This window comes from Oryctolagus cuniculus, chromosome 1 (assembly GCF_964237555.1).
Source record: "Oryctolagus cuniculus chromosome 1, mOryCun1.1, whole genome shotgun sequence".
NCBI classification, from domain to species: domain Eukaryota; kingdom Metazoa; phylum Chordata; class Mammalia; order Lagomorpha; family Leporidae; genus Oryctolagus; species Oryctolagus cuniculus.
In genome coordinates this window covers 68,293,273-68,308,684 of record NC_091432.1, presented here as the reverse complement: position 1 = coordinate 68,308,684, position 15,412 = coordinate 68,293,273, and the positions used below count along the sequence as shown (strand labels likewise).

Below are 15,412 nucleotides of genomic sequence, written 5' to 3'. Positions count from 1 at the left end.
TTGGACAGTGAGAGAGAGAGACAGAGAGAAAGGTCTTCCTTTGCCGTTGGTTCACCCTCCAATGGCCACCGCGGCTGGCGCGTTGCGGCCGGCGCACCGCGCTGATCCGATGGCAGGAGCCAGGAGCCAGGTGCTTTTCCTGGTCTCCCATGGGGTGCAGGGCCCAGGCACATGGGCCATCCTCCACTGCACTTCCTGGCCACAGCAGAGAGCTGGCCTGGAAGAGGGGCAACCGGGACAGAATCTGGCGCCCCAACCGGGACTAGAACCCGGTGTGCCGGTGCCGCTAGGCAGAGGATTAGCCTAGTGAGCCGCGGCGCCGGCCCACTTGAAGTTTTTTAATCTGTCTTCATTGAGTCTTTGAAAACATTTGACTTAGTTTTCTTGAAAATGGCATAGATTTTTAGTTTCACTCAGATGTTAGAAATTTAAGCAACATTTAATGATGTTGCAGAATTACAATAACAAATATAGTTAACCCAATTTAGAGAACAAGTACCACTGATTCCTAGTGACTATTCAGATCACGGGTGGGTGCCCTGGATTAATCCACAGCCAAAGCATCAGTCAGTGTGTTTCTCCGAGAGCATCCAGGGTCTTGATTTACTGGAAGTTGTTTCGGAGCTTCTGTTGTTCCTGGCTAGTAGGAGTGTTGTGAAGATTAAATGTGAAAATGCCCCTAAAGTACTTAGAACACTTGCCTAGCTCCTGGTAAGTGTCCAGTGATTGTCAGTTGTTGTTATCATTGTTATGATCATTCGTGTTACTTTTATTTAGCCCAAGGAAAGACCTTGGAATAGGGAAGCATGAAAAGGACATAAAGTGCCTGCCCCAGTGGTAACATCAAGTGAAATTGAGGGGGAGGAGTTGAGGTGGGAAGGGAACGTCAAACCAGGGAATTATAAAACTCATATGAGCAGATCCAGAAAATGGAGCTCTGGAAAATGGATGATTTGGGCAAGGATCTTAGGGATGGAAGTATGTAAGTAAGGGAGAATTATACTTTAACATACTTCTTTGAAGCATGACGATTTGACAGTGGTTCCCCAGAGCTGGTTCACGGACTAGTTGCTTCAGCATACCAGGGGAGCATGTTAAAATTCTGATTCTTGGGTCTGTCCTCAGCCCCGGGAATGTGTGTTACTAAAAGCTGCCCTAGTAGATTTGACTACACAGCCAAGTTTGGGAAGCCATACAAGGAAAACATAGAGGTAGGTACTAGAAATCCAGAAACCTGGGGTTTGCGTGTTGGGTCCTGAGTGGACTTGCTGTGTGATTTCTCTGGGACTCCCTCAGACGTGTGTATTGAGAATAAGGAGTGGTGTTCGAGCCCCTGCCTGTGTGAGAGGTAACTGGGAGGAGAGCTGCAGGTGCTCTCCATGTGTGAGACTGCCACCTCAGTCAAGGCTCCTTCACCTGGTCTCTCCTCCCGTCCTGTCCTCCAGCTCTGACAGCAGAGCAAGTGACTGAGCCCATATGATCTAAAATCCCCTTCCAACTTTAAAGTTCTTTACCTGTGGTTGGTTTCATGTTTTGCAGACACCAGGATACTATATGTTCATATGGCTTATCATGGATATTATTTCTGCAACTTTCATTGTTGGCATATTTTGTTTTCACTGGTAAGTATAGTATTACTGGGAATTTTAAGTGACTTTTTTTCCAAAATAAGAGTAATAAATGTTTTCTTATAGAATGTTGAGAAAAAAACTGAGATAACACTTTTCTGGTAATCCCACATTGGAAGATGGGGTTTCGATTATAAGCTACCTGTCTCATGCCTCTTTTGCCTTCCCAAGGTGGTATTCTCAGGGAAAGGACTCTCACTAAAGCTTAGTTAAATCTATTAGTATAGATTTAATGTGAACAGTTAGTTGAAAGAAGGCAGGGCCTGAAGTTTGTCTTAAAGAAATGCATTCATCTTCCTGCCTGCCATGAACTGTAGAGGAGGGTGATTTGCAAAAAGCAAGTTCAGAAACCAGGGGTTTGGTTCCTGTTTTGAACCCTTTCTTGCTGATGACCCTGAGAAAATCATTACCAGTTTCTGGGCCATAGTCTTTTTATCTGTCCAGGAAGATGACATGTGAGAATCCTTGCAGGACAGTACTATGGGATTGCACGTTTCAGGGTGGAAGAGGGAAGGAACATCCTGGAAGAATAATATCAGTTAATGGAAAGCTTGGGTCATTAGGCCCCGTCATTACTTGACGTGTGACTTATCCTTTAAAGGGGAGAAGCACAAACCCTCTTTTCAGGAGAGAGTCTGATTGGATAATGTTTCTTTTTTGGCTACTACCTTGGATTATTATCTAATATAAAAAAAGTATGTGAATTAATGGATGGTCTGCTTCCTTCCAGGCGGAGAGAAATAAGAAAAGAGAAACTCCAAGAAAGTGCTAGCACTCCATCAGGTAAAGTCAAAGGTGAAGTCTGTTCCTTTCTGTCCATCCCTACTAGGGTACTTCTAGGAGACAGGGTGGTATCTGCATTTCATGTCTCTCACAAGAGCTGAGAATGTCTGGGAAGTTGTTGGGAGGATGAAGACCTGGAGAAGGGAGAAGGTAAAAGATACTGTCAGCCCCTTATGTAAATATAGTTTCCTCGTTGGAGGATTCAACCAACCTCAGGTTGAAACTATTTGGGAAAAAATGGTTAAGTTGCTGGTGATATGTCTTAAGCAGTTAGGCTTCCAGTGGTTGTATGAACATGCAAGGCTGTTTTCTTATAATTAGTCATACATTGCTTAAAAATAGGGATACATTCTGAGAAATACATCATTAGGCAGTTTTTGTTGTGTGAACATCATAGAGTGTACTTACCCAAAGGTAGGTGGTATACTCTGTGTGTGTGTGTGTGTGTGTGTGTGTGTGTGTATACATCATAGTTTATTGCTCTTAGGGGCATGATGAATAAAATAATGTGAGATTACATCAAGCATGAGAGAAAATGATGGAATCAAGACAGTAGGGGCAGGCATTTGGTGGAGTAGTTAAGTCACCACTTGGGATGCTTATGTCTGGTTTGAGTTCTGACTGTCTCTCTTCTGATCTGTACATCCTGGGCAGGCAGCAGATAATAGCTCAAGTACTTGAGTTATTGCCACCTGCACGAGAGATGCAGATGGAGTTTCTGGCTCCTGGCTTTGATCTTGTCCAGCCTTAGCTGTTGCAAGCATTTGGGGAGTGAACCAGTGGGTGAAACATCTCCCTTCTGCCCTACTCTCTCTGTCCTTCTGTTCCTCCTTCCCCTTCTTTCTTTCTCCCTTCCATATCCATTTCTCTTCTGTTCAAATAAAACGTAGACATAGTAATTATAAGATGTATGAGGCTGCTGCCAGTGTAACATAATATACCATTTTATAGCTTTTTTACATTTTTACTTATTTTTTTAAAGATTTATTTTATTTCTTTGAAAGAGTTACAGAGAGAGGTAGAGAGAGAGAGAGAGAGAGAGAATCTTCCATCCGCTGGTTCACTCCCCAGATAGCTGCAATGGCTGGAGCTGCACCAATCTGAAGCTAGGAGCCAGGAGCTTCTTCCAGGTCTGCTACGTTGGTGCAAGGGTCCAAGTACTTGGGCCATCTTCTACCTCTTTCCCAGGTCATAGCAGAGAGTTAGATCAGAAGAGGAGCAGCCAGGACTAGAACCAGCGCCTTTATGGGATGCCAGCACTTCAGGCCAGGGCTTTAACCCACTGTGCTTATAGCACTGGCCCCAGCTTTTTTATTTGCTTTTAAAGAACAAGGAATATACTCTCAAATAGTAATGAAAAGTATAGAGGCAAAAGTTTGGCCTAACAGTTAAGCCATTGGTTGGCATGCTAGCATCCCACTTTGGAGCATCTAGTATCAAATCCTGGCTCCACTTCTAGTTCCTACTTCCTGACTCTAATAGTTGGATCTCAGCTACCTAAATGGGAGCCTGAACTGCATTCCCAACTCTCAGGTTAAGACTGACTCAACTCTGGCCATTTGGGGAGTGAACCAAAGCTATTTCTGTCCTCTATCTGTCTCTCACATAAAAAAATTAAAATAGCACAGTCAATATATAAACCACTAACATGCTCTTTATTATCAAGTATTTTCTGTGATGAATAATTTTATGTTCTATATTTTTATATGACTGGCAGTGCACAGGTTTGCTTATACCAGCATCACTGCAAACACATGAGTAATGCATTGTACTACATACAACAGATATGAGTCACTAGGTTATAGGAAATTTTTCAGTTCTATTATAATCTTATGGGACCACCATTATATATAGTTCATTTTGAGACACAAGACTGTATTTCTTAATACAGTGTAGCATTTTTACATAGCATTTATATTGTATTAGGCATATAAGTACTCCAGAGATGATGTGTTATATATATATGTAAGTTAGATATCCATATTATATACATATATATATATGGGACTGGAGCACCCACAGATTTCAGTATTTGCAGATTTTGGTATCTTAGACTCCCACAGATGTGGAAGGCTGACTGTATGGGTTGGGCACAGCTTCTGGATGACCCTTTGATCAACCTTCAAACCTGGGACTTCATCATCCAAGCAGAGAGATCCCTTGGAAGATTACAAGCATGGGTATTTATTTGTTCACTTCCTCAGACATTCATCCATCACAGTTATTTAGTACCCACTGTATTCCAGGTATACAGTAGGAGTTGTAGGTAACTGAAAGCTATCCAAGAGACAGGAGGACTGGACTGCAGGAGCAGTGAGGAAGCAGGCAAAAGTAGCATTGACATCAGTGGGCCAGACTCCTCGGTGCAGGACAGACTAAGTACCATGGCCATTAGGGCTGACGGTGCTTTATGGAGCTTCAGTTATTGGTGACATATGTTGAAGAGTGAAGGAAGAAACCTGCTTAAGTCCGAGAATGCTGGGCTAGGGACTAGTCTCTGCATGTATGCCATCAGGAGGTGGCCGGTGAGTTTAAAACAAGGGAGTGACATAGACAGATTTCTCTGTAAAGGGAAGGACATTTTTTATTCAATTAAATAACTCAGGGTTAAGGAAGTGCGATAGACCCAGCAAGAGAAGGTAAAGCTGGAGTTCATTTCTTAGAATGTTCTGGGGGAGAATCACACAGTGAGTGACTAGTTTGGGAACCAGTGTCAAAGAGAAAAATTAGGAGACAGATGACTGTGCAGAATGGATTATGGTTCCCTTCCACAGCTCTGGAACTTTAAGTAAAGTTGGTGCAATCACAAAGCCATGAGTTAATGGAGTTTCCTGTGTACAATGGTGAGGAGCCTAAAATTCCATATACCTGGTGGCAAGAGTTGAAATGATACACCACTTAGGGTTGCAGGAATGGATCCACAGGGACCTTGGAAAAATATGCTAGGAAATTTGAATAAATCAAATGAAGGTCAGTGGTCTTTCATATGCTATGAAATGAAAGGTTTATGCCAAGTTTACTCCAATCTATAAGTGGCAGGGAGATCTCAGATTTTAACTGAGTTAAATAAAGATGCTGTACTTTCTATATAAAGAAGTTTGAAGGCTGTATTCCTTCTACCTTATTTTTGATTATCAGTAGTTGTATCAGTAAGTTAGGGCTGTTACAACGAAGTGCCACAGATTGGGTGCCTTAAAAAATAGAAATTTATGTTCTCACAGTTCTAGAGTGCTGACAGATTTGATTCTTTATGAGGGCTTTATCAGTAGCTTGTAGACAGTTGCCTTCTTGCTATGCCCTCACATGACCTTTCTCTTGTGTGTTCTTGGCGAGAGAGATCTCTGCTGTCTCTTCCTCTTCTTATAAGGACACCTTTCCTATTGGATTAGGGCCCCACCCTGTTGACCTCATTTAGCCTTACTTGTCTCTTTAAATTAAGGGTCAGGGTTTCTACATGTGAATTAGGGGGTAACTCACCTTATAACAATAATTCATTCAAGAAATGACTAGAACATGGACATAGCTTGGATGAGAAAGGAATTTTGAAGGAAAATTTAAAGAACTGAATAAATTTGGATGAAGGAGGTGGCTGTATACCTTAGACAGTATTCCATTAATTTAATCCCACCACTATAAGGTTGAAATGGTTACAAGAATGTAAGGGGTATGTTGGAAATAAATTTTAAAAGTTCCCCAATTTTTTTAAAGGTTTAAATCTTGTTTGAAAGACAGAGTTACACAGAGCAGGAGACATAGAGAAAGACAACTTCCATTTGCTGGTTCACTCCCCAAATGGCTGCACCTGCCAGTGCTGGGCCAGGCCCAAACCAGGAGACAAGCTTCTTCCAGGTCTCCTAGGTGGGTGGCAAAGGCCCAGGCACATGGGCCATCTCATTCTTTTGCTGACACACTATCAGTGAGCTGGATTGGAAGTACAGCAGTGGAAACACAAACTTGTGTCCATATGGGATGCCCATGAAGTAGTGGGTTGTCATCTGCAAAGTTGACATCCCACATTAGCTTCAATTTGTGTTCTGAATACACCACGTCCAATCCAGCTGTCTGCTAATGCACCTCAGAAAGCAGCACAAGATGACTTAAGTGCTTGGACCTCTGTCACTTACTTGGGATACCAGGATGAAGCTCCTGGCTTTGGCCTGGCATAGCCTTGGCCATGGCAGCCATTTGGGGAGCAAACCAATGGTGGAAGATCTGTCCATCTCTCCATCTCTCTCTGTAACACTGTCAAATAGATCAATAAGTAAATCTTTTAAAAATTATTCTTAGTTACTTGTTACTGAAAACAGTTTTGCTTGACCTAAGCAGAGAGAAAATACATTGAAAGGCTATTTGGGTACCTCCAAGAGATACCTAGAAAGGTACAGGAGCAAGTTTAGCATCAGAGATGGGAAAAGAAAGACTGGGCAGATCCCTGTACCACAGCAAAAGCCACAGCCAGATCCACTTTGAGGAGAATGGAGCCTCTAAATTTAAACAGTGCCACATCTTGTCTCACCATCACCTCCAGAATGGCCACGTACTCTTGTGCCTGCTGATGCCATGACTTCCAGCAGAAGACATTCATTGCTTCTCTAGCTCAAGAATGCATTTTTCAGAAGTTATTTAATTATTTTAAAAGATTTATCTATGTACTTATTCACTGGAAAGGCAAAATGATAGAGGGAGATAGATCTTTTAGCCACTGGTTCACTTGTCAAATGCTTGGAACAGTCATCGCTGGGCCAAGCTGAAGCCATGAGCCAGGAACACCGGCTGGGTCTCCCACATTGTTGGCAGGGACCCACGTACTTGGGCCATCTTCCACGGCTTTTTTAAACACATCAGCAGGAAGCTGGATCAGAAGCAGAGCTGGGACTCAAACCAACACTCCAGTATATGATGAGGGTGTCCCAAGTGTTGGTTAACCAGCTTTACCACAATGCTTTCCCCCTTTTCAGCAATTTAAAGGCGCCAACCCATTGTCTTCTTTCTTTGTAGTTTCTTATAAAAATTCTTCAGTTTTCATATCTTTCTTTTTGTTATATGTCTTTTTCTTTCCTCTGCTCTTAATATTTTTTCTTATTAATTTTCAGTAATTTGATTGTGCTTTATGTTGGTGTGTATTTGAATGTATGTGTGGATATCTGTGTCCTGCTTGGGGTTCACTGAAATTCTTAGATTTTTCAGAGTAAAATTTTCATCCAATTAGACAAATTTTCAGTCTTTATTTCTCAGAGTGGTTTTTTTTTTTTTTACCCCCCTCTTCATTTTGGAGATTCTAATTACATAGATGTTAGAGAATATTTTTCCCATAGGTTTCTGAGACTCTGTTCATTTTAATTTTTAGCCTGTTTTTTGATATGTAGTCTTATTGTGTGTATTGGTTTTTTATTGCTGTATAAAAAATTAACCTCAAACCTATTGGCTTAAAACAACACAAGTTTATTATTCCATAGGCAAAGGTGAGATGGTCCTCTGCTTAGTCTTTTTTTTTTTTTACAGGCAGAGTGGACAGTGAGAGAGAGAGAGACAAAAGAGAAAGGTCTTCCTTTTTCCGTTGGTTCACTCTCCAATGGCCGCCGGGGCCGGCGCGCTGCGACCAGTGCACCGCGCCTATCCGAAGGCAGGAGCCAGGTGCTTTTCCTGGTCTCCCATGGGGTGCAGGGCCCAAGGACTTGGGCCATCCTCCACTGCACTCCCTGGCCACAGCAGAGAGCTGGCCTGGAAGAGGGGCAACCGGGACAGAATCCGTTGCCCCGACCGGGACTAGAACCCAGTGTGCCGGCGCCGCAAGGCGGAGGATTAGCCTAGTGAGCCGTGGCGCCGGCTCTGCTTAGTCTTATCAGGCTAAAATCAGGTGTCTGTTTGGGCTGCAATCTCATTGAGGATTAGGATTCTCTTCCAATCTCACTAATTGTTACTGGAATGAAGTTCCTTGTAGTTGTAGGACTGAAGTCATCTCTGTTTTCTTGATGTTTGTGACAGGGTTTGATTCTGAGCTTCTGGAAGTCATTCTAAGCTCCTAATCACTTGGATGTCTTACAACATGGCAGTTTCCTTCTTCCATACCAGTTAATAGAATATCTCCCCAGTCTGCTGTGATGTAGTGTTACACAATGTCATATAACCATGTAAGCAATTGTCCTGCCACTTTTGTCATGCAACATAGACTAATCAAGGAAGACAGTCTAGCATGTTCATCTTCCTCACCCTATTCAAGGGAAGGAGCTTATTTAAGAGACATAAACCAGAGGTTAAGAATCATGGAGGCTATTCCATACTTTGTCTTCAACTTCACTGATATTTTTTCTATAATATATAATCTGTTAATTTCAACAGGTCAGATTTTCATTTCAGATACTATATGAGTATGTTTGATCTCTACAGGTTACATTTGGTTCCTTGTTAATACTTCCCCTTTGCTCACTGCTTTAATGTTTTCTTTAAATATATGAACAGTTATAATTGTTTTAATATCCTTGTTTGACAATTCAATCATCTCTTTTATTTCTGGGTTTGCTATTAATTGATGCTTTTTCTAGATATAAACCTGTTTCTTAGCATGTGTAGTATCTATCATTTTTTAAACCATAGTACCATAAAGTATTTACTGATTCATTTAAAAATACTTTTGGGGGTGGGAGTTTGGTACAGTGGTTAAGCTGCTGTTTGGGATGCTCACATACTGTATCAGAGTGTCTGGGTTTGGGTCTTGGCTTTTCTCTCCATTCCATGGAGGCATCTGGTAATGGCTGCCACCCATGTGGGAGAACCAAATTTAGTTCCTTACTCCTGGTTCAGCTGTGGCTGTTGTAGACAGCTGGGTAAAGAAACAGCAGATGAGTGATTTCTGTCTCTCTGGCTCCTTTCTTTGATCTGTCTCTCCACTTTCTGTCTGTGTACCTTCTAAATCAATCAAATAGACTTTACTCTAAAACAACCATAAAACAAAACAACAGTAAAAAATGTAGAAATATATTACTTAATACAAATCTCTTTACTTTCTGGATTAATAGATGATAAAAATCCTCAAATCTACTCTTGAATTCAAGCTCTTGTGGTATCACCTGTCATGTGGTATCTGCAAAATTCCACTATACATTGATGAGAGATCCAATTGAAAGCAATAAATAACATTTTAGTAGTATTAAGATAAATTTGGCTTTATAGAACTCTCCTCAAAAAGGTCTCAGAGACTTTGTTGGTTCCTACGTGATACTTTAAGAATAGCTGACCTAAATTTCACATTTATTGGCAAAATGCCATATATAGTGTCCTGTTTTTCTTTAGAACATTCATTATTTTGGGTGATTGAATATCCATTAATAATTTCTTGCCTTATTTTTTAAACTATTTATCAGTCTCATGAGAGGCTTTTCAGTTTTATTGGGTTTTGATAAAAGACACAATTATAAATATTCAAGAAACTCAAGGAACTTCAAATAGAATCAGCTCAAAGAAACCAATACCACTGTATGTTAAAATAAAACTTTTGAAAGGAAAAGAGATGTAGTAGATAAAAGACAAAAACTATAAGGCATATAAAGAACAAATTGCAAAGTGATAGACATCCTTCCTTATTACTAATTATTATAAATGTAAATGGATTAAATTCTCCAAACAAAAGGTGAAGCTTGGCAGAATGGATTAAGAAAACATGACAGCTATATGCTTCCTCCAAGAGATTTGGTTTAAATTCCAAGATACAAATGGATTGAATAGTGAAAGGAAGGGAAAATACATTCTATGGAAATAGTAAGCATGGGCCCTGTGCCGTGGCTCACTTGGCTAATCCTCCGCCTGCGGTGCTGGCATCCCATATGGGCACCAGGTTCTAGTCCCAGTTGCTCCTCTTCCAGTCCAGCTCTCTGCTGTGGCCTGGGAGGGCAGTGGAGGATGGCCCAGGTGCTTGGGCCCCTGCACCTGCATGGGAGACCAGGAGGAAGCGTCTGGCTCCTGGCTTCGGATCGGCGTGGCGCTGGCTGTAGCGGCCAATTGGCAGGTGAACCAACAGAAGGATGACCTTTCTCTCTCACTCTCTGTAACTCTATCTGTCAAATAAATAAAAAATCTTAAAAAAAAGAAATAGTAAGCAAAAGCAATGATTGTTATACTTGTTATATATGTTTTTCTTTATGAAGAATTTTAAAATTAAAGTCTGTTAACACAGACAAAATAGACTTTAATTTTAAAATTCTTCATAAAGAAAAACATATGATTGATCCATGAATCTATAAAACTCTACTGAGAAAAAAAGACTCAAATAATTGGAGTAATATATCATGTTCATGAACATAATGTCATAAAGATATTAGTTGTTGACAAAAAATAAAGCTCCTGTGTAGCAGCTGTTTTTTCAGATTGAATTATACTCATTATATTATTTGAATTATATTCAAAATAATTTTGAATTCTGACCTTACAACACTGGGTTCTCATTTTCTTCTAGATTTTGCCCCATAGTTACTCACCATATTATTAACTCTTACATAATTTTACAATGTTTTCTTGTTTTGGTACATCATCTAGTTTTTAAAATTTCTGTTTGATGAGATTGGTCTCAATTTCCTAGCTCTGTTATTAGAAGTCTCTACTGTCTTTTTTTTTTCCTATAAGTCAGACAAAAACTATTTAGCACTTAGTGTGAGAAACACTTCTGAGGGTTGCTTGCAGTGGCAAGCTAGACAAAGTTTCTATCCTCAAGAAACTCCCATTCTAACTGAGGCTGTGTTCCTTTTTCTCTTGAAACTTATTTGTAACCAAACAGCAATTATGTAAGCTTTTGCCTTTTGAGGGCTTCTATGGTGAACTATAGCCTCACACCAGAGTCTTAAGCCCAAGCCCCAAGCTCAACAGGAAGACCTTAATAAAGTTTGCACTAAGACTGAGAATAGAGGGGAGAGCTTGGAGAAAAGAACTTAGCAAGGTGAGTGATAATCTGTCATTTGAGAGATGACTTGGATTTCAGACATGACTGGCAGAGGCAGTAACATTTGAGGATTTGTGTTTCTGTCTTTTCTATCCCACAGATGTTCATAGCATAAACCTCCCAAAGGAAAAAACTGAGACTGGAGAAGCTCTGCACTTATCTGTAAAACCTCCTTCCAGAGTTACGGAAAGCCCTTGGACTCTATCAGCCCTCCACCCAGCTTTAAACGAGGATGTAAATAAATACCCAGGCACTTTCCATTCTTCATTAGCCCCCAGGAAGAAACCAGTGCTTGTCAAGAATACTGTCACTCCACTAATACCTGCCAAGTTTGATGTTCAATCAGTGGTGCCTAGCGGGGTCTCTGAACACACCCAAGCATCCATCCGGGAGTCCACCAGCAGTACTGACATCCAAAGTACATTGCCCACATTGAAGGTGGATGAATCAGTGCCCCCCATAGAGATTCCCATTGCTGAAACCTCCAGTGAATCCTTTGTAACGCTGTATTCTACCTCGTCCAATGGATCCTATGACATGTCAAAGAAGAGTTAACCACACCTTACCTTCTCTTCCCCTTTCTCTCTCAGCCCAAGTGGAGGGGATGGCCAAAAAAGACATGCATAAGTGCTGTTGAGGCTCTCAGGAGAACCATGCTAGTTATACCTTTTCATAAAAATGTATCTCAAGGGCATAGGCAGAAGGGAAACAGTTCTGTGTGGTATAGGACCTGGAGCTAGTTGCTCTGTGGGTACTGCAGGGTTTGTCCGATTGTAATACTTCTGTAGTATCTGCTGATAAATTAGTGACTGTTGAACATCCTCATGCCAATAAAGGCAACCTCTTGGGAAGCCAATAGGTATATGTAGTTTTTGGTGTCTTCTCTGATCACTCAGGCTGATGAAAACAGGGGATGAGTACAATAGTGATGCCCTCCTAAGTGTCAGAAAATGAAGTTTCATGGGCACAAGTTGGGGTCAAAAATTTCATTCCACACGCACATTTTCTTTTTTTAGAAAGCTTTTATTTAATAAATATCAACTTCATAACTACAGCTTTTGGATTATAGTGGTTTTCTCCCCATACCCCTCTTTCCCTCACTCCCATCCCACCTCCTACTCCCTCTCTCATCCCATTCTTCATTAAGATTCATTTTAATTAACTTTATATACAGAAGCTCAACTCTATACTAAGTAAAGATTTCAACAGTTTGCACCCACACAGACACAAAGTATGAAGTACTGTTTGAAGACATGTTTTACTGTTAATTCTCATAGTACAACTCATTAAAGATAGGTCCTACCTGGGGAGCAAGAACACAGTGACTTCTGTTGTTGATTTAATAATTGACACTCCTTAACTATGATGTCAGTGATCACCCAAGGCTCTTCTCATGAGCTGCCAAGGCTGTGGAAGACTTTTGAGTCCACAGATTCCAACGTTATTTAGACAGGGCCATAATCAAAGTAGAAGTTCTCCCTTCAGAGAAAGATAACTCCTTCTTTGATGGCCCCTTCTTTCCACTAGGATCTCACTCACAGAAATCTTTGATGTAGGTCATTTTTTTGCCACAGTGTCTTTGCTTTCCATGCCTGAAATGCTCTCATGGGCTTTTTAGCCAGATTCGAATTCCCTAGCGGCTGATTCTGAGGCCAGAGTGCTGTTTAAGACATTTGTCATTCTATGAGTCTGCTGTGTGGCCTGCTTCCCATGTTGGATCATTCTCTCCTTTTTAATTCTATATTATTATTAGCCTTCACTTATTCCTATCTTTATGCTCAGTTATGCACTTAAAACAAAAACTTCACCTAGTAAGATGGATTGGTACCTGTCAACATAATGGGATTTGGAGTCCCATGGCAAGTTTTTAGCTTTACCCTTAGGGGTAAGTCAGTGGGAATGTGTGCCAAACTGTACATATCCTCCCTCTCTTATTCCTACCCTTATTTTTAACAGGGATCAGTTTTCAATTGATTTAAATACCTAAGAAAAATTATGTGTTAAGTAAAGAGTTCAACTAATGATATTAAGTAGAAAAAGAAAATATTAAAAAGAATAAAATAGTAAGATGTTCCTTGATAGGACAAGGGCTGATCAAGTCATTGCTTCTCATAGTGTCAGTTTCACTTCTACAGGTTTCCTTGTAGGTGCTCAGTTAGTTGTCACATATCAGGGAGAACTATGATATTTGTCCCTTTGGGACTGGTTTATTTCAATCAGCATGATGTTTTATAGATTTCTCCATTTTGTTGCAAATGACCTCATTCCATTTTCTACCACTGTATAGTATTCCATAGAGTATATATCCCATAATTTCTTTATTCAGTCTTCCGTTGATGGCCATTTAGGATGATTCCATTTTAGCTATTATGAATTGAGCTACAATATATATTTGCTGATTTAATTTACATTGGGTAAATACTGAGGAGTGGGATGGCTAGGTTGTGTGGTAGGACTCCAATCAGATTTCTGAGGTGTCTTCAAACTGTCTTCCATAGTGGCTTTACCAGTGTGTATTCCCACCAACAGGGAGTTAGTGTGCCTTTATCCTCACATCCTTGTCAGCTTTTGTTGTTTGTTGATTTCTGTATGAAAGCCATTCTAACTGGAGTGAGGTAAAACCTCATTGTGGTTTTGATTTGCATTTCCCTGATGGCTAGTGATCCTAAACATTTATTCATGAGTCTGTTGGCCGTTTGGTTTTCCTCTTTTGAAAAAGGTATGTTTAGGTCCTTGGCCCATCTCTTAAGTGGTTGTTGCTATGGAGTATCTTGATCTCTTTGTAGATTCTGATTATTTTTTTTTGACAGGCAGAGTGGACAGTGAGAGAGAGAGACAGAGAGAAAGGTCTTCCTTTTGCCATTGGTTCAGCCTCCAATGGCCGCCGCGGCCAGCGCACTGCGGCCAGCGCACCGCGCTGATCCGAAGCCAGGAGCCAGGTGCTTCTCCTGGTCTCCCATGGGGTGCAGGGCCCAAGCACTTGGGCCATCCTCCACTGCACTCCCTGACCACAGCAGAGAGCTGGCCTGGAAGAGGGGCAACCGGGACAGAATCCGTTGCCCCGACCAGGACTAGAACCCAGTGTGCCGGCACCGCAAGGTGGAGGATCAGCCTAGTGAGCCACAGCGCCAGCCGATTCTGATTATTAATCCTTTATCAGTTGCATAGTTTGCAAATAATTTCTCCCATTCTGTCAGTTGCCTCTTCACTTTCCTGTTTCTTTTCCAGTATAGAAAATTCTCTATTTGATGTAATCCCTTTTGTTAATTTTGGCTTTGGTTGCCTGTGCCTCTGGGGTCTTTTCCAAGAAGTCTTTGCCTGTGCCAATATCTTGCAGGGTTTCTCTAATGTTCTCTAATAATTTGATAGTGTTGGGTCATTGATTTAGATCCTTAATGCATGTTGAGTTGATTTTTGTATAAGGTGTAAGTTAGGGGTCTTGCTTCATACTTAGCCATGTGGAAATCCAGTTTATCCAGCACCATTTGTTGAATAGACTGTCCTTGCTCCAGGAATTGGTTTTAGCTCCTTGATCAAATATAAGTTGGTTGTAGATGTTTGGATTCTTTTCTCGTGTTTCTATTCTTTTCTATTGGTCTATCTGTTTCTGTACCAGTACCAGGCTGTTTTGATTATAACTGCTCTGTAGTATATCTTGAAATCTGGTATTGTGATGCCTCCAGCTTTGTTTTTGTTGTACAAAATTGCTTTAGCTATTCGAGGTCTCCTGTGCTTCAATATGAATTTCAGCATCATTTTTTCCAGATCTGAGAAGAATGTCTGCTGTTTTGATTCGTATTGCATTGAATCAGTAAATTGCTTTTGGAAAAATGGACACTTTGATGATATTGATTCTTCTAATCCATGAACATATTTCCATTTTTAATATATTCTATTTCTTTCTTTAATGTTTTGTCATTCTCATCATAGAGCTCTTTGAAGTCCTTGCTTACATTTATTCCAAGGTATTTGATTTTTTTTGTAGCTATTGTGAATGGGATTAATCTTAGAAGTTCTTCCTCAGCCTTGGCATTATCTATGTATACAAAGGCTATTGATTTTTGTGTATTTT

The 15,412-nt window shown here is 40.7% G+C and overlaps 1 protein-coding gene across 26 annotated transcripts in view; it reads left to right on the top strand.

The window, feature by feature from the left end:
• LOC100349807 (glycerophosphodiester phosphodiesterase domain-containing protein 4) overlaps positions 1-15,412 on the top strand; it is a 176,317-nt gene that overhangs the window by 109,796 nt on the left and 51,109 nt on the right. For 17 of the 26 annotated variants that reach the window (XM_051850685.1, XM_070075816.1, XM_070075819.1 and 14 more), the window contains 3 exons: positions 1,540-1,622; positions 2,359-2,423; positions 11,441-12,208. In XM_051850685.1, coding sequence (XP_051706645.1) covers positions 1,540-1,622; positions 2,359-2,423; positions 11,441-11,895 — 603 coding nt within the window. In that variant the 3' untranslated portion in view covers positions 11,896-12,208. Of the gene's footprint in view, positions 1-1,125; positions 1,487-1,539; positions 1,623-2,358; positions 2,424-11,178; positions 11,338-11,440; positions 12,209-15,412 lie in introns of those variants that run through there. The other 9 variants (XR_007921200.2, XR_007921192.2, XR_007921199.2 and 6 more) reach the window with 4 other exon arrangements.